The sequence below is a fragment of the Mercurialis annua genome, linkage group LG5, assembly GCF_937616625.2.
Source record: "Mercurialis annua linkage group LG5, ddMerAnnu1.2, whole genome shotgun sequence".
NCBI classification, from domain to species: domain Eukaryota; kingdom Viridiplantae; phylum Streptophyta; class Magnoliopsida; order Malpighiales; family Euphorbiaceae; genus Mercurialis; species Mercurialis annua.
The window spans coordinates 55688468-55715939 of record NC_065574.1 but is presented as its reverse complement, the minus strand read 5'-3'; the positions used below and the strand labels follow the sequence as shown (position 1 = coordinate 55715939).

General features: G+C 32.7%; 3 protein-coding genes across 3 annotated transcripts; 1 reads left to right on the top strand and 2 right to left on the bottom strand.

The window, feature by feature from the left end:
- Positions 1–3349: 3349 nt before the first annotated feature.
- LOC126679896 (protein root UVB sensitive 1, chloroplastic) lies at positions 3350–8395 on the top strand. The gene is made up of 7 exons (XM_050374913.2): positions 3350–4290; positions 4371–4646; positions 5205–5261; positions 5911–6109; positions 6909–7021; positions 7179–7355; positions 7840–8395. The coding sequence occupies exons 1-7, from the start codon at positions 3571–3573 to the stop codon at positions 8122–8124; spliced, it is 1827 nt and encodes a 608-aa protein (XP_050230870.1). The 5' UTR covers positions 3350–3570; the 3' UTR covers positions 8125–8395.
- A 261-nt stretch (positions 8396–8656) lies between these two features.
- On the bottom strand, positions 8657–17286 carry LOC126679893 (CLP protease regulatory subunit CLPX3, mitochondrial-like). The gene is made up of 15 exons (XM_050374911.2): positions 16139–17286; positions 15757–15818; positions 15562–15659; positions 15351–15430; positions 15056–15106; positions 13511–13585; positions 13357–13434; positions 11853–11909; positions 10927–10997; positions 10725–10824; positions 10467–10571; positions 9992–10054; positions 9747–9869; positions 9498–9656; positions 8657–8917 (listed from the first exon to the last, which is right to left on the bottom strand). Exons 1-15 carry the CDS (start codon positions 17090–17092, stop codon positions 8843–8845), a joined length of 2151 nt encoding a protein of 716 aa, XP_050230868.1. The 5' UTR covers positions 17093–17286; the 3' UTR covers positions 8657–8842.
- A 4620-nt stretch (positions 17287–21906) lies between these two features.
- Positions 21907–23352, bottom strand: LOC126679897 (stemmadenine O-acetyltransferase-like). Its single transcript, XM_050374914.2, has one exon. It carries the CDS (start codon positions 23288–23290, stop codon positions 21932–21934), a length of 1359 nt encoding a protein of 452 aa, XP_050230871.1. The 5' UTR covers positions 23291–23352; the 3' UTR covers positions 21907–21931.
- Positions 23353–27472: the final 4120 nt, after the last annotated feature.

The window sequence follows — 27472 nt, the reverse complement described above, 5'->3', positions numbered from 1 at the left end:
AGCTATGTGAGTCAAGCTAGCAAACAATAGAATCACAAGCAGAAATAAAAGCATTTGAGTAAAATTTCTTTACTTTTTAGCTTAAATAGAAAAAAAAAAGATTGCAATTAGGAAAAATTATAATCAATTAAGTGGTAGGCTAGATTGTGGATCGGACTATGATGGCGGCAATGGCAAAGATGAAGGAGGATAGTTTGATGGAGAAGGTGATTATCGTACTGTTGATAACTCGTGGAATCAAAGTGAAGAAGAAAGTGGGGCAAATTATTCAATGTAATAGAAACACAATAAGCAACATATACCATAGGGAGGGATAAAATAGGAATGACAAATATAGAAAGGTAGACATGAAAAGAATGTTTTAAAATTGAGAGATTTCTGCAAAAAATAAAATTCTGAGTCACTAACATAAAGATTTGAGATTTTGAGGGATTCCATGTAATTTTCTCTTTTCATTACACTTTCTCCCACTATGGGAGAAAGTGTAATGATGGGTATAATAGAGAGCTATTACACCCTCTATTATACCCATTGTGGATGCTCTTAGCTGAATCTCGGAGAGATGACAGCCTAAAAAGCTGCCAACCTACATCTATTCATTTACTGACATTTGGAACAAATTGGCTAATGTTTCTATCTAGTTCTTGATTAATTATTCAATTCACTTCAAGAACTTAGCATTTTTTAAAGGTTTAGTTTTGAGAAAATTACAAGGATTTTTTTATGGTAAAAAGTATATTTGTAAAAGGCTAATCACTCAAAAATATCTCACTTTTTTCGATTTTTTTCGTTTATGGTCTCACTTTTTAAAAATCTTCAACTTTAGTCCATTTTTTATTAAAATAAAAGTTAAATCAAATAACATTTTAAAGAGCTTGTCCTTATGTATTCGACCTCGGATACTCCGAGTATCACTTGCTACAATTGATTTTGTATACTTGCAGAATTAACCGATCAGATAAGCTTACTTCATAGCCAGAAAGAATGTTGTCAAGATCAGTATTCATCCTACAAAACAAAAAAGGATGACGTTGTAGAATGGATCCTCGAAGTCTTCAAACTTATCACGAAGAGCCATTAAAAATTGTACCAACCTCTACTCCTCTCTTGGTTCATTATAAATCCCAAAAGACTCATAATTAAGCATACGCTGTAAGAGCCAGTTGTTCCTACAAATATTTCATAGCATTATAAAATTTTGAATATTCATATGTTTCTGGTGAAGAGCACGTATATCAAATTCCAACTGGTATTGTTTTGCAAACTTAGACTGTGTATACAGTCTAACTAGACGATCACAAACTTATTTAGTTGTCTCATATTTTGCTAACTGGGTACCTATCAAATGCTTAACAAAATCATTGATCCAAGTAATGATCTTGGAATTATCTACCTCCAATTTATCTACTAATGTCACATATATAATCGCCGTGCAATCCTTAGGCTTAAGAAAAGCATATGAAGCATATCCCTACTTTTGTTTATCTTTCAGGAATTTTTTATTACATAACTCCAATATAAGTAATGTTTACCATCTAACTAAACACTATCTGCTTGAAGCGAATCATCTGTATTTTCAGCTATAACTAAGAGAATTGTCAACAGAGAGCATCAATTAAATTGACAAATCCAAGAGACAAGCAACCAAAAAAAGACGAGCAACCAAACAGATGAGCAACCAATAGAAAAATCGAGCAACTAAACAGACGCCCAACCAACGACGAGCAACCAGAATAGACGAGTAATCAAACAAATGATCAACCGACACAAAAGGCGAGAAACCAAAAAGAAAACTCCAAGATTGAATCTACCATTTATAGAAAAGAGAAAGATATATAAGTAGATGGAGGCCAAAATTATAATAGAAAACTTTAACCATTAAACAATACAAAATATGAAATATATACAGTAGACCCTCTAATAATTAATATGCAATAAATTAATAATTTTAATAATTAATGAAATTTTAGGGAACCAATATTAATATTGTTTTATAAAGTATTCAATAAATTAATAATTTTTTAATCCATCATGCATATTAATTATTAGAGGGTCGGCTGTATAAACTAAGATAAAAAAAGGACTAACAATGAACTATATCTCAAATGGTATAAATGCTGAACTGCAAAACTGTTAAGTCGTGAGTTCAAATCCTCCATAAGCGCTCACCCCTTTCCAATTATAAAAAAAAATAAAAAAAAAGACTATACTATCCTATATTATAAGAAACATAATAACCTATTTAAGAATGTCTACACCTATAACTTTTATAAGAGGAAATAAATTAATTGAAAATTATGAACAAATGGTGGATAATCTCTAATAGCTACTAGTGACACTAAATAAACTACTACTTTAATAACTTTTTGAGCTTAATATATAATTTGACCTCTAAATTTGTATCCATTTACCCATCTAACCCCTAAACTTAACGTATAACCTATCGAACCTTTGAACTTGTAAAATAATTCTATTTGATCCCTGAACTTTGATAAATATGTAAACATTGAACCCCTCATTGTCCACCTGACACTTAAAACATTCTAGAAGAATTTGTGTACGGAGGGATTTAATGATTATGTATTTATCAAGTTTAGGGGTCAAATTAAATTATTTTACAAGTTTAGGGGTCAAATTAAATTATTTTACAAGTTCAGGGATCAAATTAAATTATTTTACAAGTTCAGAAGTTTAATACTCCCTCCGTCCCACAAAGATAGGCCATTTGGACAAATACAAGATTTAAAAAAAATATAGTTAAGTTTGTTAAAATTAGTTTTTTATTCAACTTTCCAATTTGATCCTTCTATAATTATTAGATGTATAAATAATATATTAAGGACTAATTTCTTTATTGGTGAGTCTTGTATTGGAACATGAAATTATTAATTCATTTGAGGATAATTAGACATATTTATGAGGGGTATATAAGATTTTGAATTGTTAAATTGTTTACCAAATATAGAAGGTGGCCTATAATTTGGGATGCCAAAAATAGAAAGGTGACATATCTTTGTGGGACGGAGAGAGTAGTTAAAATGTTAAATTTAAAGGTTAAATGGGTAAAATGATACAAGTTGAGAGGTCAAACTATATATTAAGCCATAACTTTTGCCCAATGAAGTTAGGGTTTACTATAGATAATGGGACTTTCAAAGAAGCTTCCTAGTTATTTCGACTAGTTAATCAAAATTATCTTCAGCAAAAGAAAAAATTAAATCTTCAGAGATAACTTACATTATTAATAACTTATCATTCGCTTATTATTGTACTTAATTTTTGTTAAGTAAATGTATAACTGAATGGTCCATAAAATGGCTGAAAATTCATATACTATAATGTTTTAAAACTTCTTGTATACTTTTCGTCATACTAGTATAAACTCTATCTTCATCAAACAAAATTCTATTTTCCTCAATTCACTCTCATGCTTTTATTCATTCCCTTGCACCGTCAACTTTTTCCGCCTTCACGTCCGGCGGCGCGTCAGTCACACCCGCCTCTCAGCTCCCCCAGTTCGGTACTTCGTTTCTTTGGCATTCTTCAATTCAAATAATAATTTATAATAAAATGAGTTGCAGTTGCAGGCCATTGTTCCTCTCTGGAACTTATATTTCTCCTTCAGCTACTAATACTAGTAGTAGTAATCGAAATTTGAAGACATTGTCATTCCCTATATTTCATGTGAAGTCATCACGAATAACTAATCAGAATTTAACAATTGCTAAGCAAAACCCTTGTTTTAATTTCTCATTTTTAGATATTGCTACTACTGCTAGCGGTAGTGGTAGTGGTAGTGGTAGAGGTTCAAATAACAACAACAATAATAACAATGATCCGTCACGGTGGTGGCGGAATGATAACAATGATGATGACAATAATAAAGGTGATTACTTTATGTGGCTGTTATGCTGCTTTGTGGGATTGTGGTTAAATTCGTCTTCTTTAGCATATGCAAGAACAACATCAACACAATTAGATGAAGGGGAAGATGTGAGTGTTTTTGAAGTTAGAGGAGGCAAATTGATTAAACTTATTTCTGATTTTGCTAAAGATGAGTTTCTTGTTGCTTCATCATTCTCGTCCTTGTTTAACGGTGATTACTTAACTTCGTTATCGTCATGGTCACGTCTTGGAGCGAACTTGTGGTTACAATCTAGAGCTTTATTTGTTAAGCTTATGCTTCCTGAAGGCTATCCTCTTAGCGTTACTTCTGATTACTTGGATTATTCTCTTTGGCGTGCCGTTCAAGGTATTGCTAGCCAAATAAGCGGCGTTCTTGCCACTCAGGTACACCTATTCTTTCACCTGCAACTTACTTCATTTGCTGTTATTTCATTTTCTTTATTATTTGCTTATGCATAAATTAGGCATTACTTTATGCTGTTGGATTGGGCAAAGGAGCTATTCCCACAGCAGCTGCTATTAATTGGGTGCTTAAGGATGGCATTGGGTATTTAAGTAAAATTTTCTTATCCAAATATGGACGCCATTTTGATGTCAATCCTAAAGGATGGAGGTTGTTTGCTGATCTTCTGGAAAATGCTGCATTTGGACTTGAGATTTTAACTCCTGCATTTCCTCATTTATTTGTTTCTATCGGTGCTCTTGCTGGAGCTGGTCGCTCTGCTGCTGCTCTTATCCAGGTATGTCTACCTTCCTAATTTCTAAACCTGGTAACTTTTATACCTTTATGCAAAACCATCTTTAGCTTTTAAGTGTTTAGCACATTACATTAATTGTTTACACTTGCACTATAGTTCTATGCTAGTTATTTTAAACATGTTCTAACTAATGAGGATATAGGAGATGGTATCGCCGATTGAAATTAGGGCAAAGTTTCTGAATTGTTAACTTCTTAACAGTTGATATGCTTTTTCGTATTCATGTTGGATGTGGTGTTCTATAAAAATTTATAGTGAAAATATCATGGTACGACAAGTGGAATAATTTGTTTTGGCTGTTTAATTGGTTTCTTGGTTCTATCATACATTTCTGTGTATATATATGCTCACTTAAACACTTATGGCTTAAAGGCTTAACCAAACTATTCACACATATATAATTTGTTCGTATATTTTTCTGTTTTTGAGTTAATATTAGCCTAAGCTGAACTTTCTGCTTGGCATCATCCAAGTTATTATATCGTCAACTTACAGCATTTGTCATGATGCACAGTTGCTGAAATTTTGACATAATTTTAGGCTGCTACCAGGAGCTGTTTCTATGCTGGGTTTGCTGCTCAGAGGAACTTTGCTGAGGTAAAATCATGTTATTTATTTTAATTCTGAAAGTTAAGTGTTCTGGGACTATGAAGCACCAAAACTTCTTGGAGGTGCTGTATGCAGGAGGACTCTTCAAGGTCACCCGACACACCGTGGACATGTAAGGGATTCTGATAAATATGTGTCCCCGTAATTTTTACTATTGAAGGAGGGAGAATAAGCACAACACTCTCTTCTGATTTTTCCTTTAAAACATCAACACAGTCCTCTCTTTTATAAAACAAAATGCAACCCTCTCTTCAATCTTCTTCTGCTAATTATTTCTTATAATTTCTTTCTTATTTCTTCAATTTTAACACAAAAGAACCACTTATTTAATAATTTCTCTTCAATTTTATGGATTTTTCTTCTTTAAATGTTGCAAGTGATGATTATTTACCAAAAGTCATAGAAAATAACTTCTCTCTCTATATATACACATATCTATTTAAATATATTATTAATTTGCAATGTCCATGTCTCATTTTTTAAAAAAATGATGTCCCCTGTTCCCCTATCATCAGTGCTTCATAGTTCTGGCCCTCTGGGACCATCGGAACTTTGTATTTGTGTGGCATATATCTGAGCTGATGTTGGCATGTTCTTTTTCACTTGTGCACCCTTTTAATGAGATTTTTAATTGTAGGTCATTGCAAAGGGTGAAGCTCAAGGAATGGTGAGCAAGTTTATAGGTATCATGCTTGGTATAGGATTGGCTAACTGCATAGGCTCTTCTACTTCCCTTGCCCTTGCTTCTTTTAGTGTGGTGACTTGGATCCACATGTACTGCAATTTGAAGTCATATCAATCCATTCAACTGAGGACGTTAAACCCCTATCGCGCGAGTAATTTTCTGTCATTTTCTGTTCCTTTCCCTTATTGGAATGCATACTACTGGTTTCCTTATTCTATTTCTTAAAATGAATTAATTTAAAGGTCATGGAGTAAATTAATTGCTAAGGCACTTGATTTACTGGTTTAAATATAAAATATTTAGATTGCTTTAGCTGGCATGCATTACTTACAGGAAACTTCAACGCTAAACACAATTTTGGTTCGGTTTAGTGACCGAACCGACCATAAAACGGTTTACAGTTTTGCTTCGGTTTGGTGACTGAACCGACCGTTTCTCACCCCTACAGTAAGACATGATATGGACTTTTAAGTTGGGACATGCAACAATGAGACATGTCCCTTCTTAACCGGGGGCAGACTGAGTATAAATTAAATGAATCAGCTAATTATTTGTTCTATTGAATTTGTTGATTTGACAGTGTAATTTAACTATTAAAGTATTGATAAATACGTCTGTTTTTCAATTTGTAATCAAATATTGAAATCTAATATCTTGAAGGCTTAGAAGTCAAACTCATTTAAACTATGTCAGAAATACGTTAAGTTACTCTTGATTTGCAGAGGCGAAAATAAACTCTTAATTTTCAAATGCAGTGTTTAAGAACTTAATTCAGTGAAAAAGTTGTTCTCATTCTCTCGTAGAAAAATAGACAAGAAAAATTTAAATTTACAATCATTTACTTTAGCTTGCAGTTGCATCTTATGTAGATTATAGAAGAATGGAAAGAAAATATGGTAAATGGACTTGAGTTCATTGAATGACAGATAGCACTCTCTTTCTTTTGGCAGGTCTGATTTTTAGTGAATATCTCCTCAGTGGTCAAGCACCTTCCATCAAAGAGGTGAATGATGAGGAGCCACTTTTTCCAGCTATATTTCCTAATTTGAAGTCTGCTGACAAAGTGAGTTGCGTTGTTTTTCTTCACCTGGAAGCCTTTAGTTCTCTTTTTTAGATATTTAATAATATTCAGGTTCTGAGTAAATTTGCTTATGATGGGGAAAATCTTATTTTCTTTTTATGTCGTGACTTGCATTTGTATGACTCGATTTCTATATCAGCCACAATCAGTTGTACTATCTTCAGAAGCAAGGGATGCAGCTAGTGAAATTGAGTTGCGATTGCAGCTGGGATCAAAGCTCAGCGATGTCGTAAACAGCAAGAATGATGTGGTTGCACTGTTCAATCTGTATAAAGATGAAGGCTACATTTTGACCGAGCACAATGGAAAATTCTGCGTAAGACATTTGCTATTTCAGTTTTGAATTTCAATATCTGTGCTGTGTGTCTCAGCTGAATAAGCAGAGTGAGATTGGAAGTAAATTTAGTTGCTATATCACCTGGATATATAGTTTGGAAAATGTTATTTAACCCAACACTTTTATCCCAGTTGATGTGGCATCATTTTATTTGCTACGTTCCTTTCTAAAAGTGTATGGTCTAAATAATAAAAATCATAAATTATCTGTGGACTATATATATTAATTTATCAAAACGATGATGTTTTAAAGTTTTTTTTTTCCGGTCGATTTGCTTAATCAATTGCAGAAATCAAATCAAAATCCAAAATTAAATTTTATACTCTTTTTTAGCCATTTTGACCAAACTACTTTTAATTTCGGTTTGTGTTTGATTAAAATAAACAGTTTAATTCAGCTTTGGTCACTCCTAAGTACAAGACATGTCATTATCTGTTGTATTTTGACTATTGGCTGGATTCAGGTTGTGCTTAAAGAAAGTTATTCTGTGCAAGACATGCTCAAGGCACTTTTCCAAGTCAATTATTTGTACTGGTTGGAGAAAAATGCAGGACTCGAATCTAGAGGCACCTCTGCTGATTGCAAATTGGGTGGCAGACTGCAAATATCGCTGGAATATATGCAACGAGAATTCATCCATGTGAGAAACGATAGCGTAGCGATGGGATGGGTTGCTGATGGACTCATTGCCAGACCTTTGCCAAATAGGATATGTGCACCTAATCTGGCCACTTCAGTGGCAAGCTGATGCAGTTTAAAGATGAGGCGTGCCGCTAACTTGCGGGTTATCCATGAGCAAGCAAACAGAAAGAGTGACTTGTTGAATTAAAGTTGCTGTAAAATGGTTGACACCATTGACTCTGTGTATACTTGTATTACATCATTGGTTGGGGAAAGGCGCAAAAATGGACTTACTCTGCATCTCAACTAGACACTTATTAATGAATTTTGAGTCGCATATGTGACCCTCATATTTAAAAAATGAAATCTAAACACTGCATAAAATGGAGCTTTATTTGTACACAAAGCTGATATGGATGATATGTGGCTTTAAATGAGACATTTTACTATCTGATTTGGCTAGTAAAAATGAATTTTGGTGTTTACATCATCTCATTTTATGTTGTGCTATTTATTTGCTGGTTTCTTTTTTGGCCTTCTTTCTTGGTCACAGATGAAACCAAAATTTGAGCAGGATCTGTAAGATAGAATAAGTCAAATTGCTTGGTACGAATGAAAATTCTGGATACTTAACTTCTTCCATCTAGCCACTTCAAAAATTATTGAAATGTACTGGTATACATTAATTATTCAACTAAAGTGTACACATGTTTTGTACAATGTTGCCTTCACTGGCAATGTACATTTCCTCTTACACTTTTTTTTCTATGCTGTGATACAAGGAAATAATTACATAAAACACAATTTAAAAAACTATCAATCACTGACTACTGTATAGAGTCGTGTTACATGCTCATGGCTCTGGATGCTACTTCTGATTCTCCATCTTGCAACTCCGTATCAGCGGCCTCAACGTTTTCCTGCGAGCGTTTCAGCCGAAAATTGGATCAATTAAAATACATTTAATTTTTGCAATAAATTGCATAGTAAATTTCTATTTGTCTAATTGGCTATATTACTTGCACTCCTCAAAACTAAAGAAATTATAGCAAGTTCCACTTTACAGCCTACAAGCTAATTTGATTAGATACCACAAGATATGTGCAAGTGTCCATTACTACACCCTGTAAACCAAAACAAAATATGTGCATAGACCTCGATTAGGGTGTGCATTCAGTTAAAATTAAATTGAACTGGATTTACAAGAATTTAAACAAACCCAAATCACAACCGAATTTACAAGAATTTCAAATTTTTCAAACCGAGCCCAGCAAAATTAGTCAATTTTGTTGCTTTTTCGGTGAGTTCGGTTTTTTCAGTTCGGTTTGTACTACCATAACTTAACCAAAACCATTTTACTTACAGAACCCATCAAAATCGAAAAACTGAAGTTTTTTATAATGTAAAACCAAATTGAACCGAATTTGTCGGTTTGATTTGGTTTAGTTCAGTTTTTGCACACCCTTGGACCTCAATCCTAAAGTATGAATAGAAATATACCACTGATTCCTTGAGCTTATATTCAGCTATGTAACTCTCCAATGCAGCATCCCCGCGGAGAATTTTCCCACCACAACCAGAAGAATTTACTGAACCTATGGACTCCTCATCAACTACAACAGCATCTATTCTATCATTTCCAGTTTTTATGTCAGGGATCTGAAAACGCGAGCACCGAAGTGAGTTCATAGCATCGCATGTTTTATGAAAATTTATATTTTAGTAGTCAGATAACGGAGTCTTGCATACCTCATACATGGCTTCAGTTAGAATACTCTCCAGTATGGCTCTTAAACCCCTGGCACCGGTATTCTTAGCCATAGCCTTTTCTGCAATCAATCTCAGAGCTTTTTCTGTAAGATGTAGCTTCACCTAAAAATCCATTTTGCATGCTCAGAATACTTTAGAAGAAAAGATGAATAGAAGAAAAAAAAATCCCTCCTCTAAGGAAGAGAGCAGAATTGACAGAAAGGAACAGATAAATAGCATCATACTTTATTCATGCTAAATAGTTTCTTGTACTGCTTGCCAAGAGCATTTCTAGGCTCTGTTAAGACCTGCATGGAAAAGCAAGAAAATTAAACTCGAGAAGAACCGTGAAAGTTCTAATTCTAGTCTAGTTTGCTTATTTCAGGTAAAAACAAAAGGAAGCAAACAATATATATTAGCACCTTAAGGCATCGCATACAATCATTTACAATTAATGTGAAATCAAACTTTGTTCAATACCAGCATATTGAGACACTGGGTTCTGAAGTGGACAGGCATAAAATGTCAAATTTACTTATAGTTTTTGTATGAATGGCCAGTCCTCAAGTAAAATTCTGAATTCTAAAAAGTTATAAGTAACATTATAATTAAACTATAAATATCTGCTCCATTTATTCACGAATTACTTTTAATAAGCACTGATATGTAGCCAAACATGGTAGCAAGGAAAAGTCTAAGGTAATGCCAGAGCTATGAAACCTGCACAAGTTGATCCTCTGAAAGAGCCGATAAACTAACTAAAATAGGGAAACGCCCAATAAACTCTGGTATGAGTCCATATGCTATTAGATCAGCACTTTCAACCTGCAAGGAAAAATGAGCATTCAGACTTGTAGAATTATTTTAGCCACTTCTTCCTTGATTTATAACTATCATCCATAACTATGTCCAGAGAACAAAAAGAATTAAAATCTTGGAAGTCCCCATTTAACTGAAAGGGAGGATCTTCACTCTTACAGATTCAAGTAAAGATGATGTGACTGCAGCATTGGTTACTAAACCTGCTCTCATGTTAGCACGAACAGGTGCACCGAATCCAATTGATGAATCCTGCCGTCTGGTAAATATCACAAAGCAGTTTCACTTTCAAGTTTAGAATTCCCTTAAACAGAAACATGATTCATCTCACAGGACTGATATTAGAACTTTGAAAGGTAACCTCTCTGAAATTGTCTTTTCAAGATCCACAAATGCTCCACCGCATATAAAAAGAATATCCTTTGTATCTATCTGTACGACATAAATGCATATAATTAGTTACTTTAAATTATGAATGGAATTAAAATGCCAATTAGTACAGAGATTCTCGTATCAGAATAATAATAAGAAAAAGTACCCAGTTCTAAGTTTTTTTTTCCTGAAATATGAATTGCCAACATGTCAACCACTTCATGATTGTTCTGCCTTGCCTATCATGTGATCCTAGAACTTGAATCTACTGACTACCACACATACGCACCCAAGGCAGATATGAATGTCATCAATCAATTTAAAGCCTCACTCAAACAAATAAATAACATAAATCAGTAAAAAGAATGTTTAAACGCAAATATTGCACCATGTTTCATTGTAACTCTCCTTCAACACCCTCAAACAAGTAAATAACATAAATCAGTAAAATAAAATGTTTTCCCACAAATGTTGCACTATGTTTCTTTATAACTCTCCTTGACATCCTTTGCTTCGGTATTGTATCTTGAAACAAAATTTTCTATCATATCTAGCAGCAACTACTTTGACATACTTGACCCCAAAAAAGGAATTTTTTTTCTCTTTTATACAAAGAGAAATCTCTCCAAGCAGAAAGCCACATACCATAAGATAACATAATATGACCACTACCATTTTATTTTAAGCAAAGGATGCGAGGTCTAAAAAGATAGTAATACATAATAGAGAATTATGATCAAACCAGAAAAAGAATATGGAACAGAAACATGGAAATCCAGATTCTGAAAGAAAGTAACTAATCAATAACAGCTTCTAGAACACAAGAAACTATTTCATTGACAAATGAAATCAACATAGCGGACTGCATTTTCCAGATAGGTAATTCTACAAAAGGGAAAGAACTTTTAGATGCACCTGAATGTTATCGCCACGAGGATGCTTCCTTGCCCCCTTCTCAGGAACATTGACTATCTGGACAAAAGGAGAACAATACTTAAACTCCACCAGAAAAAATAATGCTAGTACCTGGTGCTAGCAATTTCAGAAATAGTCCCACTTTGTTTCCAAGGAAAGCTGAAGTGCTAAAATAAAATGGACAATTTCAAAGAAGATATTTCCTCCAGAAAGCAATATAAACACCATTCAAGAAAGAAAAATGCATATGTTAAACCGGTATAACTAGTACCAAAGAACATCAGTTTAACATTGCTAGTGAAGTGAGAATAATCTTCATAAGAACAATATCCGTTCTATAAGCACCATGTAAAATGGGAAACTGTTCCTTGCTATCTCTTTTCTCTTAATTTTGTAGTTCTAAAGGCAAAAAATTGACAAGACAATCAACCTAGACATTTTGATCTTGTTTAAGAATGAGTTAGAAAAACGATGCAGGCAATAGGACTAATTGTTTGATGAAACAGGTGAGCAACACATTCACTTACCAGATATCAATTTCATGAAACAGGTGCATTTCAAAGCATATTTGTTTTTAATTAACTTACACCTAGGATCAACCTTGAATTGAACCTATATCAATTGATTTTGTCTTGAACTATCAATCACAGACACGATATGGGAATGGGTACGGATGCGGTAAATGATATTCAAAAAAAAAAAAAGACAGGGACACAGTGGGACATGACAAATTAATTATATTTAAATACATATTTATATAAATCAAAGTTGCATATATACATTTTATGTAAATAACATTCATGACTGATTCAAAATAAGTAAAATAAGAAGTTTAATTCATTATAATTAACACCAATAGCAAGTCTTAAACACTAAAAATCAACATCACCAGATCTTAAACAATAAAAAGCAACATAACTTGTAAAAAACATAGAAATAGATGTGTCGGGGCTTTATAGGTTTTGGATCATTGGAATCATTAACTAATATCATAGGTTCGAAAACTATTTTATTGTCCTCACCACTATTTAGAGACGGATCCACAAAGGGTCATAACTGCATCATTTTGCAATTCTTAATTGCTCAAACTAACAGTTGGAGGATTAGAAAGTAATAAGATGTATAAAAATAAAAAAATTCACAATCAATACTCATCTAAATCATCAGGGATTACTAACATTGCCATCCACCATAATCGCCACATCCCTTAAAAATTGCCAGCCATAAAGAACACACACCACTCGCCACCATGTGAATACATAATAAAAAATGGATGTGTTTGCTAATAGCAAATAAAAATCCAATGCAAGCGGCTGATGAACACTTTTGGAATATCCCCAATTATAGCAGAACCCAATAACAAATATTTTAGGTAATTTTTTAAGGGGCAAAAGCACTACAGACAATTTTCCACAATTAGCATCTTTGAAAGCTGAGTAAAAATACTTGATGAATATATAAAGAAGCAGTCAATTAATCAATTTTGTTGAGATGTATTACTCACAGTTCCTTCTAGCATTTTCAATAGTGCTTGCTGGACACCTTCGCCTGAGACATCTCTGCTAATGTTCACGCTCTCAGCCTACAAATCACCAGAATTAGGAAGAATTTTAAGGAAAGAATCCAAATACATAAATGCAATGATAAATTTAGAGCACCTTTTTTGTAATCTTATCAACTTCATCAATGTAAACAATTCCTTGCTGAGCTGCTTGCACATTAAACTCAGCCACCTAGATTCCAAAAGACTAAAATCAGTAATGCACTTGAAACTAGCAATAAAAAGGAGGAATAGCCGCATACAAGAGCGCAAACTTCCTATATTACAATTTGACACTGCATTTTACAGCCCACCCAAAACATAGAATTCCCCTAATAATGATGAAGCCTTAATGTATTTTAAACAGTAACACCAAAATGACTTGGCATTTATTGAATAACTTTACAGTTTACACTACAAGCATTTATTATAAAAAATTTATCATTAAAGGAAATTAAGCTTCATAACTTCATAGGATATGTCAAATCAGTCTTTATTTTCAGCTTTGACTTAATTTCTTGCAATCTGTTAGCTAGATTAGTATTAGTTTATATATTTGTATGTTTCGTGGTAATCTGAAATGCCAAGAGGATTATTGACAGCACATACTTCTTTATTAATAATGGAAAAGATGTGACAATCCTGTTAATCATGATTTATTTTTGAGCTTTTCCTTGCTGGTAAACTATCCTTCACATGTTTAACATCCTTCAAACTAATCCACCAAAATCCAAATGAAGAAGAATATTGACACAAATTAGTCCTTCTCTTTCCCTTGTGAACAGTTCCAAGCAATAGAAATAACAAAAATCCTTATAACAAGGTCGTGTAACAAATTTTAAACCGTGGCTCTCTTTCTCTTTCAGCTATACCTGTCCCCTTTTCACAATTGTACTGGATGAAAAAGTTAAGCTGGAAGACCAGCATATATATATATATATATATATATATATATATATATATGCGTCCCCACAATATCCATATCTCACTTTATTGAAAGTTCCATTTCCCATATACACTTTGGGATCCATGAGCAAATTTGAGCTGGTGCTTCATAACTGTAGTCTGTAGGCTACCCCAATCTTCCATTCTTAAATTTATCAATCTACAAATATAAGAGCTCAAATAGGAAATGAATATCTTAATGCTTTTGCATCAATTCCTAGAAGAGATCGCTTTGGCTTGCTTCTTACGTAGGTTTAAAACTATGTTCTTAGAATGCTTGTGTCATAATACTTATTTCCATAAAAACAAATTACTACTAGCTATATTCTTAAAATGCATGCATGCGGAAAACGTAAAATCATGAGAGTACAAATCTAACTCCTCCATGCCAAAGTAGACATATATAATATAATTTCTTTAGTCTTCTTCATTTAAGCCTATATAAAGTTACATCATTTTTGCTGGTTCAAAGAATTGAAAATTCTCAGCACCCGTTTCATCAAGTAAAATAACAGGTACTTTGCTACATATAACAATGATTAACAGATCACCATGTAAATAGTCCATTTGACAATAAAAAAGTTGAAACAAAATTATATACAAAAATAACATCTGATCATATATTTGTACTTCAAGAACAGGAATGAGCATATACAGCAATGTATAATAAACGTACGAAACAACATTACAGCAACAAGAACGAAAATGGTACGCGTACCGTGAGTAATTTATACAGTATTGATTCAACATCTTCACCAACATAACCAGCCTGTGAAAAAAGAATAATACTTGTAACTTTCAGTTCAACAATAATGAACAATGCAACATCAGACACGTAAACTCAGTCATGGATAAAATCACTTAAAAGACTATGGCAATAATATTTAGTCAAGTGAATATCAACCACTGTGGTACCAAATTATCCTTTTCCTTTTTCCAATAAAACTTAGAAATAGTAAACATCAACAATGTAGTACTTTCAGTATTTAGACACTACTGTAATATATACTTGCCTGAGTTAAGGCTGTTGCATCAGCAATAACAAATGGAACATTGACAAAACGTGCTAATGTTTTTGCCAGCAACGTCTTGCCTGTTTCACATGTAAGTTAAAATAAGAGTCCTGGTTAATAACAATTCAACAATGCAGAGAATGCTGGTTTCTGCTTCTATTCTCGGTATTGAATGCAGATAAAGCATGAACATAAAGTAAGAATATGATACCTGAACCAGTCGGGCCCATTAAAAGCACATTGCTCTTTTCTAGCTCTACATTGTCGTCATCATTAACTGCCTCTGAACTTCCTGATTCTGCCACTGGCCTAGTACCACAATGCATCATTATGAATGCAAATGAAGAAAGCACCATCAGCAACAAACTTTGGAGCAATATGTAAGGAAATGAAACTAGAAACTAACCCTTTTGGCAAAGAGGCATGGTAAATCCTTTTATAGTGGTTGTAGACAGCCACAGAGAGAACCTAAAACACAACAAATGAACAACTCGATGAGAAGTTTTAAATACTTAAGATCAAACTTAAAAATGCTCACACACAAAAACTTCCACATTCAAAGGTCATAGACTAGAACAAGTAATTAACATAAGATGTAAGCAATATCAGCAAAAGTTCATAAGAACTAAAAAAGCTTCAATCTCTACTTCATAAGGAATAAATATCCAAAAAAAACGAAGTTATCAATTTATAACACTGAAGTACACAATGTAATAAAAAAAATAATGATAATGGACTATTAAGACGTATGTAACATAATATTAAATACATTATTTAGAAGATCAAACCTTTTTAGCTCTATCTTGACCAATAACAAATTTATCAAGACCTTTGCAAATCTCTTTCGGAGTAGGCAAATCCTTCCCTAAGTTAGACCCACCCCATCCAACACCGCCACTGCTGCTGCCACCACCCCTTTCCCCACCATCACCACCACCACCACCACCGGGTCCATGAGCCCTAATCGCATTAACACCAGGCGCAAATGGTGGTCCGGGCGGAGTATGCACGGCCAATCCATTCCCATTTCCATCCCCATTTCCATTTCCATTTCCATTTCCATTTCCATGCCAATTCTCGGGCAAAGGATCACCTGCATACGACCTCAGCGTATCCCAAAATGAAGCCCTAAGTCGATTACTGATAATAGCATTAGCATTATTACTAGAATCATTATCAGAAGTTCCATTAGATTCCTTAGAAGGGGCAATTTTATTGTTATTACTATTCTTAGATTTATTATTATTGGCTACTCTTCCAATTTCAATGAAACTACCTTGTAAGGGAGTCATCTTGTAAGGACGGAAATAATAAGCAGTTTTACAACTGGGGCAAAAATTAACCGCCTGATAATTATTATTACTATTAGTATTACTACTGCTGTTTTGCTTCAAATCAACAAGATTAGGGTTAGTGTCATTGCGATAATTAGAGAAAAGGAGATCCATATGCTTAGAGCAGCGAGGGCAGTTAGCTTCTGCCCTAATTTTGCGGATATCGGAATTACTTCCGTCCCATTTGTAACGCTCCTGATGATTTAATCCGACAAGGAGTGATTCTCTACTAGTGCGGCGGAGATGGAGGTGGTGGTGGTTGTTGTTGCAGCATGCGATGTTGAAATGCGTTGCTGAGCAGATGGTTGAAAGCGCCATCCAGCGGTGGAGATTGAAAATCCGGTGAGTGTTTGATGGTGAGAATCGATCTGGTGAAACAATTTGCTTGACATTCTTCCATCTCCTCATAATTATGATAGTGAAGAAATTGGTAGAGAGAGAGGAATTGAGAAGAGGAATCAGAAATTTATAGAGAAAGAAAAAGTGGAGAGGAGAGGAGAGTGATTGTAGGAGAAGACATGGAGAAAAGTTGCTAGACTCTCCCCATCGCTGCTTATCTTCTTGTCTTCACTTTTTCTATAATTAATTATTACTGCGGGCGGGTGTCTTCCTTTTCCATTTTGACACACTTTGACCCGCATATCTGGATTTAATCAGAATACTACCGTCACATTTCTATAACATATTAATTTGTACAAAATATATTTGTAAATTTGTAAATTAATATTTAACTTTTTTTTACAATTAATTAAAATTAAATTATCAAATTTACGAATTAATTTGTTTTAATTAAGAGCAAATTACTTAAAGATCCCTGAGTATACCATAATTAACAGTTTGGTACCCCTTATTTCAAAAGTCTATTTAATGGTCCCTCAGTTTTAATTCCGTCAACTGAGAGATTCTTCTGTCAATTTGAGGGACTAAATCGTCTAGCGAATTGAAACTTGGTTATTAAATTGTTTAAAAGTGAGGGACCAAATCGTTTAATAAAATTAAAAGTGAGGGACCAAATCATTCACAAAAGTAAAGGTGGGGTACCTATCATTTGAAAATAAGTGTCGAAATTAACCGAGAGATATAATAGTTAATGGAATTAAAACTGAGGGAGTATTGCATAAAATTTTAAAATAAGAAATATCAAACTATCAATTATAATATACCTCAGAGACCTTAGCGTAAACATCATAAAAATTATGATGTTTACCTCGTCAAGAGGCATATCATTTTTATGTCAAAGAAGCGAGGGATCATTTGTTTACTTGATGAGGTAAACAGCATAATTTTTATTTATAATCTGATATTTATTACATGAACAAACATCCGTACCTTGCTAATGAACCATCAATACACACATCTTGACGAATTTTATAGTTCACATATGTAATAAATTTTATTTTATTTGAAAATATTATATTTTTCTATGTTCATATTATTTACACACACATTTTGTATTCTTTACTTTTGCGATATATGGTTTACCGGTGTTCGTTTCGTTTTCCTGCTATTTTAAAATTTGAAAAACTATTAATTAATCATGAACACTAGAGGTTGATGAATTTTTTAAAATTTAAAAAATTATTTGCTAAACATATGAACCAACACTTCTACGAAATAGTAACTTTTCAAAGAGGTTGATGAATTTCAGAGACTATTTTTTATTAAAAACTCGTTGTTTGAAACAATTAACCAAATGATTTGCAATTTAGATCTAATCAATATTACAGTTTCTCTCCCGAACTTACTTCCATTGTTTGCTCTGATCTTACCCCTTTAAAATATAAAGTATGAACGATGGAGAAATTGTTGCTTACAGTATCAAAGCACTTAATTAAATTTTTTGAAGCGGTTATTTTCTGCCGGAGACGGTTATCTATTTGGAATCCACCAATGACTGTCGCAAATTTATCAAGGGAAGATGATGAGCAAGTTATGATGGTGTCGTTGATATGACTCAAAAATCCATAATTATCTATATGTTAATGACAAAAATTTGACGGCCAAGTTTTTGGTCGATCATCAACACCAATGATTATGGTATAAGAGCCGTTCCAAATTTAATATCATTGCCAACTTCATCAAATGCAAACCATTATTGGATCAATAATAATCCGAAAACCAAAATATTGAAAGGTCACCGGAATCCAAATTGATTCATAACTCCGTTCGGTTACTTCACTGCGGGTAGCGACAGCGGCGGGGGCTGTGTTCATCTTAAGACAAACGGTTGTTGAATGGACGGACGGTTAGTGTCGATTTTTCTCAAAATTTCCGTCCGCTGCCGCCCGTTGCCACTACTGCTCTCCTCTTCTCCGCTGTTTGTTGACGATTGTTCTGTCAAAGTCTAACCCATTTCTGCATTACATGTTGTGTCATCTCCACCAATTTGCCCAAATGCCTTCATTCCTCTGCATCAGCCTCATCGTTTTCACCGCAGGCGACAAATCTTATAGGAGTTTCCTCATTGAAAAATCAACAGATGCCTGCACGCTACTGCTTCAGTCCCATTATTTGCACCGCATGCCACAGGTAAGTTTTCTAATTTTTATTCTTTCATGTTATTTTATATAATTTATTTCACAAGTAATGAGTGTTGCAAACTTTTGATATTCAAATTTTTTGATTTTGGTCAAATATTAACACTTCATAACTGCCATATTTTTCTGCGTTGTTACCATTTTTCTTTCGGATGTTGGCTTTTGCCATTTTCAAACTTTTGAATTAAAAAAAAAAATTATCTTCTTGTGGGAAGGGCTTTCTACTTGCATCAGGACCATGATTCTTACACAAATTTGGAAAGAAGAATATTGCAAAATATTGAACGAGAGATTTAGTTGCATAATTACAGGTTTGCTTTTATATAGTTTGAAGGATAATCAATGTCTTAGTTAAAGAAGATATTCAACAGATATGAGTATTTTATTCATTTTCTGTTTGCTTTGTTGAAATTAGTTAAATTCGTAGTAATCTGTATGTTTAAGTAAGGCTCCGGCTGCAATGGTGGCCACTATTTCTTACTTTTTCCGGTAACAACTTTTTCAATTTTAATTTGAGAAACAGTTTTTTGAATAAAATCATTTACCATCACTTTTTGTTCATTTTCGACTAATTCTCACCTAATCAAGGAAAGTGAACTTTTAATTTGAATTTTGCTATAATACAAACAATGATTTGTTGTTTTCTTTTTGTCGGAAATTTAAACTTTTTTATTTTTTTTTAATACAAAATGCAGTTATTAAAAGTGGTATATGTTTATACTTCTTTTTAAATTTTCAACACGAATATGGTAAAGTTGGTTCAAATTTAATACCAAGTACGTTTTTTTGTGTACTCGGCAAAAAAAAGTGGAAATTTTCTCAACATTCAAGTATTCCTTGTGAGGTTAAAGTACTTTTTGTGAAGTTTTGTACTCCTTGTGAGGTTAAAGTACTTCTTGTGAAGTTTTATTCCTTCTATTCCATTAATCACCATGGCCAATGGAGCAATCTTGAGACGGTTTGTGATTATAAATTTACAACTTCTCACTGATTATACACACAGGTCAATCTCTCTTTTACTATGTTTCTGCATGCATGCATATTTATTTTCAATTTAGATAATCATTATTATATTATATGTAATGTGCATGAAATTATCTTTTTCGTTCATCAATATTGAATAGGTATTTTACTTTTGGTTTGTTTACAGAAGAAATCCTTTTTCATATTTTTTTTTTCTTCTCGTTTTTGTTTTTGTCAAACAATGATTTCACTTCTTCTCATTTTTCATATTTTGTATGATCAAATGATTTTTTTTAATTCTTATTTTTTCTTCTAATTCTTATATCGAATTACCATACTATTTGTCCAATTTTTGCATCATGGTTGGCCATTTAAAATTGTCGCTTTTAATCTTAAGATAAGAATTTCTTCTTTTTCATTACGCTTATTCTTGAATTTTGATTTTAATGCTTCCATTAAATATTCAGTCTTTAATTACTTGTTTGGGATTAGTTTAGTTTAGGTTAGGCTTTTCCATAATTCCGAGTGAAAAAAAAGTGTTCTTTTTTATGTTTGAATTTCTGGGTCTAATTTCACTATATCAATACTTTTTACTGTTTCAGTTTTTGGGTCTAATTTCACTAAATTTTAGACTTTAACTCAAATTTTTCTTTGGAAACAACTAAATACATATGTTATATCTTATCAACTAAGTTCAATTCCATCCCCCAATTGGGTGTTTATATCCCCTTTATGGGTGTAAGATCACATATGCATAATATTTTTACAATTTTTACTTAGGCAAGAGGGGCTTCTCATATGGCCCCTCTAGCTCCCATTTTTATGTCGGCTACTAGTGGAACTCTGCTATTATCAGAGGCAAAAGAGAATTTTGAACCCGCGTTTGAAGAAAGAGATAAGATGGTGGTGATATCTAAGCAGTGGAATTGAAACGTCCCCCTTATGGGTGTATTAAACTAGTCTAAATATTTTACAAAATATTAATTTATAAATATAAATGTTAATATTTTATTTGTTTGTGTTTTTTTGTTTTTTTTTGGACATATACTTCTAAATGAGCACTTCTTACTCTCTCCGTTGACAATTAGTGGAATTTCTCTACTAATGGACCGCCTCTACTATAAGGTCAGCTTTAAATTAATTTTTTATATACTATTTTTTAATTTAAATGTTCAAGTAAGCTATGGCGGTGTGTTTTGTTCTGAATGGTCTCGACATTTCAGTAATGCACTCTACAATTAAGGTAATACTTATACTAATATCTTTTTTAACGGTAAGTAATTCCTTCTTTTAAGTTTTTATTGTTCTATATTGCTACCGTTCGTTTAGCAAATTATTTATGCTTTCGTATTCTAATTTGGTAAACGAATGTGTATTTGGATGGCTCAATAGTAGCCGCAAAGTCCACTTTTATTTCTTTTGTTTAAGATTGGTTCATCATTTTCAAGAGATGACCTTTCTTTTTATATATTTATATATTACTATCTTTGGCAAAAAAAAAAAATTAAGGTTAAGACTGAGGAGGTTAATAATAAAAGAAAAAAAAAAGAGAAACTCATTACTTTATGCAACTAATCACAAACAATGAACCAAATAACTCAAACAAAAAATATTTAAAAAAATCACTTTAAGTCAAACAATCCAAACATATTAAATAAAAAGAATTTTGAAAATCACTCATACATAAGTTTTTTAAAAAATCAAACATATACACCCATTGGCAAAAAAAAACATATTCACCCAATTACTATAAAGAGAATGGAAGTGTTGGATTAAGAGAAGCAAATGAAAGCAGATGCTCATCTTTGTCCAGCAAATCTAACTCATCTTCACTCAGAAACACCCACGCTTCCATCCCTTTCTTGGTTGTTCCATCCATTAGAACAACTGTATTCAGAAATGGAATTTCATTATTACCACCTGATGACCCAACAAACGATGTCCATATCGGTTTTCCCCACCCAAAATTAATGTCGTACAGACCAAAGTTACACCAACTGCTAAACAAAACACCATCCACTCCTCCTCCATTTCTGCCAATCAAATTTCCCATTTCTTTTACTTTCTCATACAGCTTGAAGAATCCTTCATCACCTTGGATCTTCTTCACCAATTCGCTGTCCAGTTTTTTGATGGCTTCCCTCAAACCCCAAATTAAAGTAGCTAAATCTGTTTCCTCAGGTTTTACTAATGCAGCTGCTGACCATATCAAATTCCCTATCAAACCATCTGATAGTGGCGGCGTAGCTCTCCTTCGTAGGTTTACAGGATGAACACTCAAACCTGGTTTTTCGATACCCGACCTGCACGTCTTAAACACGGACATAATGCATTTCATAAGAAGCGCGGAAACCGCTTCAACACGAGTAGCATTTTCGACTCTTGATTCAGCTTTCAGGGCCAAAAGAGATGATTCATCGAACACGAACCTTCTCGTACCGAGTTTGCCGATTCTGCAAATTGGAGCCATGAGCGAGTTGTAATTCGCCTGCTTCGGAAACGGATGAAACTGAGGAAACATAGAGACAGATGCATCAAAGTTCGGCAAATAGCCAGCTGTGGCAGTGGCAGCGGCGGCCCAATGTTTAACGAAGCGAGACGCAGATATTCCATCCATGAGCATGTGAGATACCGAAACCCCGACAGCCACGCCACCGCATGCAAAGGTGGTCTCTTGTACCATAGCAACGTGTGATCCGGGTGGCGATTGGGTGAAAAGAATTTCCCGTATCGGCAATAGCTTATGCATTGAAGTGAGATGAGGATGCTCCAGATAATCATAGAGAGTAATATTATGAACTCTCGCATTTACGTAGTATGCTCCTTCGTCATTACAGTCGATGGAAATATCGTCTTTAAGCTTACCGGCGAGTGGATAGAACTGAGTTAAGCTTTCCGACAAGGATTTTTTAAGCAATAAAGATCGTTTAGTGATCATCAGATTGAGATCATTGCTGGCAAGATCATTATTTGGATAGAAAAAGATCATGGGAACATAGGCGGGTGTCATGAATTGATCTAGCAGGCAAATTTTGAAGGTTTTGAGATGAAGTGGTGTTGGTGAAGAAGGTTTTATGAAGTCTTCAGAAATTCTTTCGACCTCCATCTTTAGTGTTTGAATCTTAATAGAAGCTTAGCTTGTGATTTATTATACAGAGAGGTAAGAGATGCTGTTAAGCCTTTCAACTCAGTTCACATGGTCTTATCTTATATAGAGATCCAAAGGACTATAGGCCAATCTTTAAATGCCACATACACCTAAATTTTAATGGTTTGAATGTTAATTTGACCATGAAATGTATATACATTTATCAATTATTGCATTGTTATTGAATTAATTTAAAACATGTTTTTTCTAATGTAATTGGTAGAGAGAAAATGTTTATGAAAAGAGTACCCACGGTTTTGGCAGTTTTCTGCTAATCGATTATATCATTTGAATGTAATTCGTTGGTAATTACTAATAAGAAGTAAATAATTCCTTATTAATTTATTTAAGAAAATAAAACATTCAAGAGAGTTTATATTATTAAAAAAAATATAGACAGCAATAATAAAAAAAAGACAATTTCGTTCTTAAAATATAACTTTAAAAACATAAAATATATAAAAATTAAAATCAATTGTTTCAAAACAGGAACTATAAAATCAATTTTGCAATTCATTTTCAAATTCTTTTCTCTTTCGTACGAAAATTCAAGTCAATTTTGATAAACCTGCATAATCTTTATTTTGCCACTTAATCAAGCTGCCTTAAAAACAAAGAGACCTATTTCTTACAAGTTCATAATCAGACTACAGCTTTTCGGTTGTCAATATTCGAATGAGTTCAACTCCTACAACTTTCAAGTGCATCTACTAGAAAACTGATATTTAGTGATAGATTTTTTTCATCACTAACCGTCGTTAAAATCATTTAACAACAAAAATTGTCTTTTACTAAATTTTGTGCCGCTAAACAGTTGACAACGAAATATCTCATCCGTCGATAATTTAGCGATGGATTTGCGATAGGATTTTCGTCGCTAAGTTGTCAAATTTGTAGTATTATGACATAATGAAAATCCGATGAGATACTTTTGACACCACGTCTAATTTAGCGATGGATTTGCGATAGAATTTTCATCGCTAAGTTGTCAAATATGTAGTATTATGACCTTATGAAAATCCAACGAGATACTTTTGGCACCACGTCTAATTTAGCGATGGATTTACCCATGAATTATGACATTGTGAAAATATGAAAATAATTTGCTCAAGAAAAACTGACATTTTATTTTGTAGTTTTAGAGATCAAATTGTTTGGAAAATAAAAAATTGTGGCTTGAAATGATTAAAAAACGTACGAGGGTGTTTGAATACATTTGCCTACTCAACTTCAAAGTTCAAATCACGGGATACCTTTGGCACCACGTCTCTCCGGCTGTTGGTTCTGGACCAAACAGGTTCTTTGATTGAAATTTTTGCATAGGCTGCTTATTGTTCTAGTTAAGTTCTACTCTTTGACTTTTATAATGATTAAAATCTTTGTTCAAAAAAAAACTAAATTGTACTCCCTCCTCCAAGGGTAGACCGTCCCCATGCCCCCCCCCCCCCCCCCCCCTCCCCCTAAAAAAAATATAATTAGGTCTATAAACAATAATACCATTCACTCAATTAAGCAAAACAATTTAATCAGGGCAGTAAATATATGAAATCTTATTTATTTAGCATTTCAATTCAGATTAGATCAATATTTAATACTTGCTATTAATTGTACTTTAAATAAAATTAAAATATATGAATATTTGTTCTAAAGTTAAGTGAGTATATTTCATATAATTAATTGTAGTTAACTAAATATTTAGTTTTTAATTGAGTTGAGTTTGAAATTTGAAATGTTTAGTTTTTAGTCTATTTTAGGAGTGTGTATTTAGTTTAAATCGTACCTAACCAATTTAATCCCTTTTATCTTATTTACAGTAAAATTAAATTAATTTATCAAAAAAATTAATATTCTAAACCGAATTGTACTAAACCAGTAGATTTAATTGATTGTTTACTTCATATAATTGTTTTTAAAAATTCAGTTTGTAATAAAACTGAATTGAAATTTTTTTACCTAAAAAATAGAAATAAATATAATAAAGAGATAATTCTCAGAATACCTTATTTTTAGAAAATAAATATAATTGTACCCACCTTTTGTAATAATTACATCTCATACCTTTTTTATTTTCCAAATTGCTTTTTTAATTTCAAAAATATTATTTTTGGTGCTTTTTTTATTTTTTTATTGGAGTTTTTACTGTGTATTTATAGTAAATTTATGGTGTATTTATGCTATATTTATAGTGTATTTATAATGTATTTATAGTGAATAAACGTTGGTTAGAAAAAGGTATTTTTGTAAAGGGATAAGGTACAAAAATGACCTAATGTTTACTCTATGACACACTTGGCCTCTTAATGTTTTTCGAATCTTAAAAATAACCCTTACGTTAGCAAAGTGGAACAAATATATCCCCGTCTAACGGTAGCGTGTTTGAACGTTAACTCGGCTGATATGACATACAATTAGTTGTTGCCCTAATATTTTTCGAGTTTCAAAAATGACCCTAACGTTACTAAAGTGGAACAAGTATAACCCTAATGTTATTAAAGTGGAACAAATATACTTTTTGTCTAATAGTAGAGGATATATTTGTTCCACTTGGGTAAGATTAGGTCATTTTTGAGATTCGAAAAAATTAGGGGGCAGATGAGCCACAAAATAAACATTAGGGTCATTTTTATGCCTTATTTTTTTTTGTAAATATTTTATAAAACTGGATACTGGACGTAATTAGCAATTTATCACCAAATATTTTATAGTTATTTTTTAAAAATAGGACAGTTTGAAGATAATCTCTATAATAAATATATCAATAACTGTATATATAATAAAAATAATATTTTAATTTTCAAACGTTGTTCATCATATTAATTCACATCTAATATTTTTATTTTTATATCTAAACATATAGTACAAAATTCTTAGTTATATATTATTCAAATTTTTTCTATTTTATTTTATAATTAGACCATCAATACCTTAATAGTATACAATAAGTAAGAATAAAATTGTTATTCATATTGTGAAATTGAATTCAATATCAAATATATGTTTGTAATATTAATTCAAATGATGTATAAACTAAGAAATAAAAAAGCACAAAACTATGCATCAGTTTTACTTAGGTAAACTTTTACAAGTCTTTTTATTGTGACCTTGGTTTCCACATGTTCCACATTTTATCTTTTGCTTGTGCTCCCATGCTGTCTTGAATCTTCTTTTTTTAGGTCTTTCTGGCGGAACTTTGCCTTCTGGAGAAAGGACAAATGTTTCTTTACACTTCATGTGGTATGTTCAATGTTGATTGACTAGCAATTGGGTAAACTATTGAAGCATATGTGGCAATCATTGTCTCCTTAGCATAGAATTCTTAACAGTTTTGATATGTATCTTGATGTAGGTACTTTAATATTGCAACTGCATGCGCGCATGACATCTCATCAATTTGAAATCTGTTGTATGTACACGTTCTTTCTTTCAAGTCCACTACATAGGTCCTGATACCTTTGATGACACTATAAAGATTTCCAGACGATGGTATAACCTGTAATGTATGTTGTTAGTACAATAAACTTACAATATACCTTTAATATACCAAAAAAGTGGCAATATGCTTCAAGAAGAAACAAATAGCTAAATTAGCAATTTCAAAAAGAACAAAATACATAACTAATCACCATAAACTTTGAATTAATTGTATAAATATATAATTCCAAAACTAAAATTACTTCATATGTATTCTAATAGTATACTAACAATATTTCAAAAGTATACCAACTACTGTATAAATATATGATTCAGTTTTTAGAGTTACCTTCAGAGACAATGATTACGAGTAATTTTCAATCAACATAATCTCTGATTTTTGTGTCAACTTTATGAATGTTGAGTTTGCTCAAAACTCGTAACAAGTCTCGCGGATAAACAATCAAACATATAAACATGCAGAAAAAATACTGCTCGGGGAAAACCGAGACTTGAACCTAAGTCTAGCAGCTTATATAACAATATAAACAACAACTTAAATATTTGAAACGCTCGGCTAAAACCCGAGACTCAACAACATGCCTGATATATAACAGTATAATTCAAAGCGTAACATGCCAAAGGTAATAACAAAATAATCGGACCAATCCGGCAATCCAAAGTACGATAACCAAAATAATAAACTAGTTATACTGCGGTCTAAGAGTT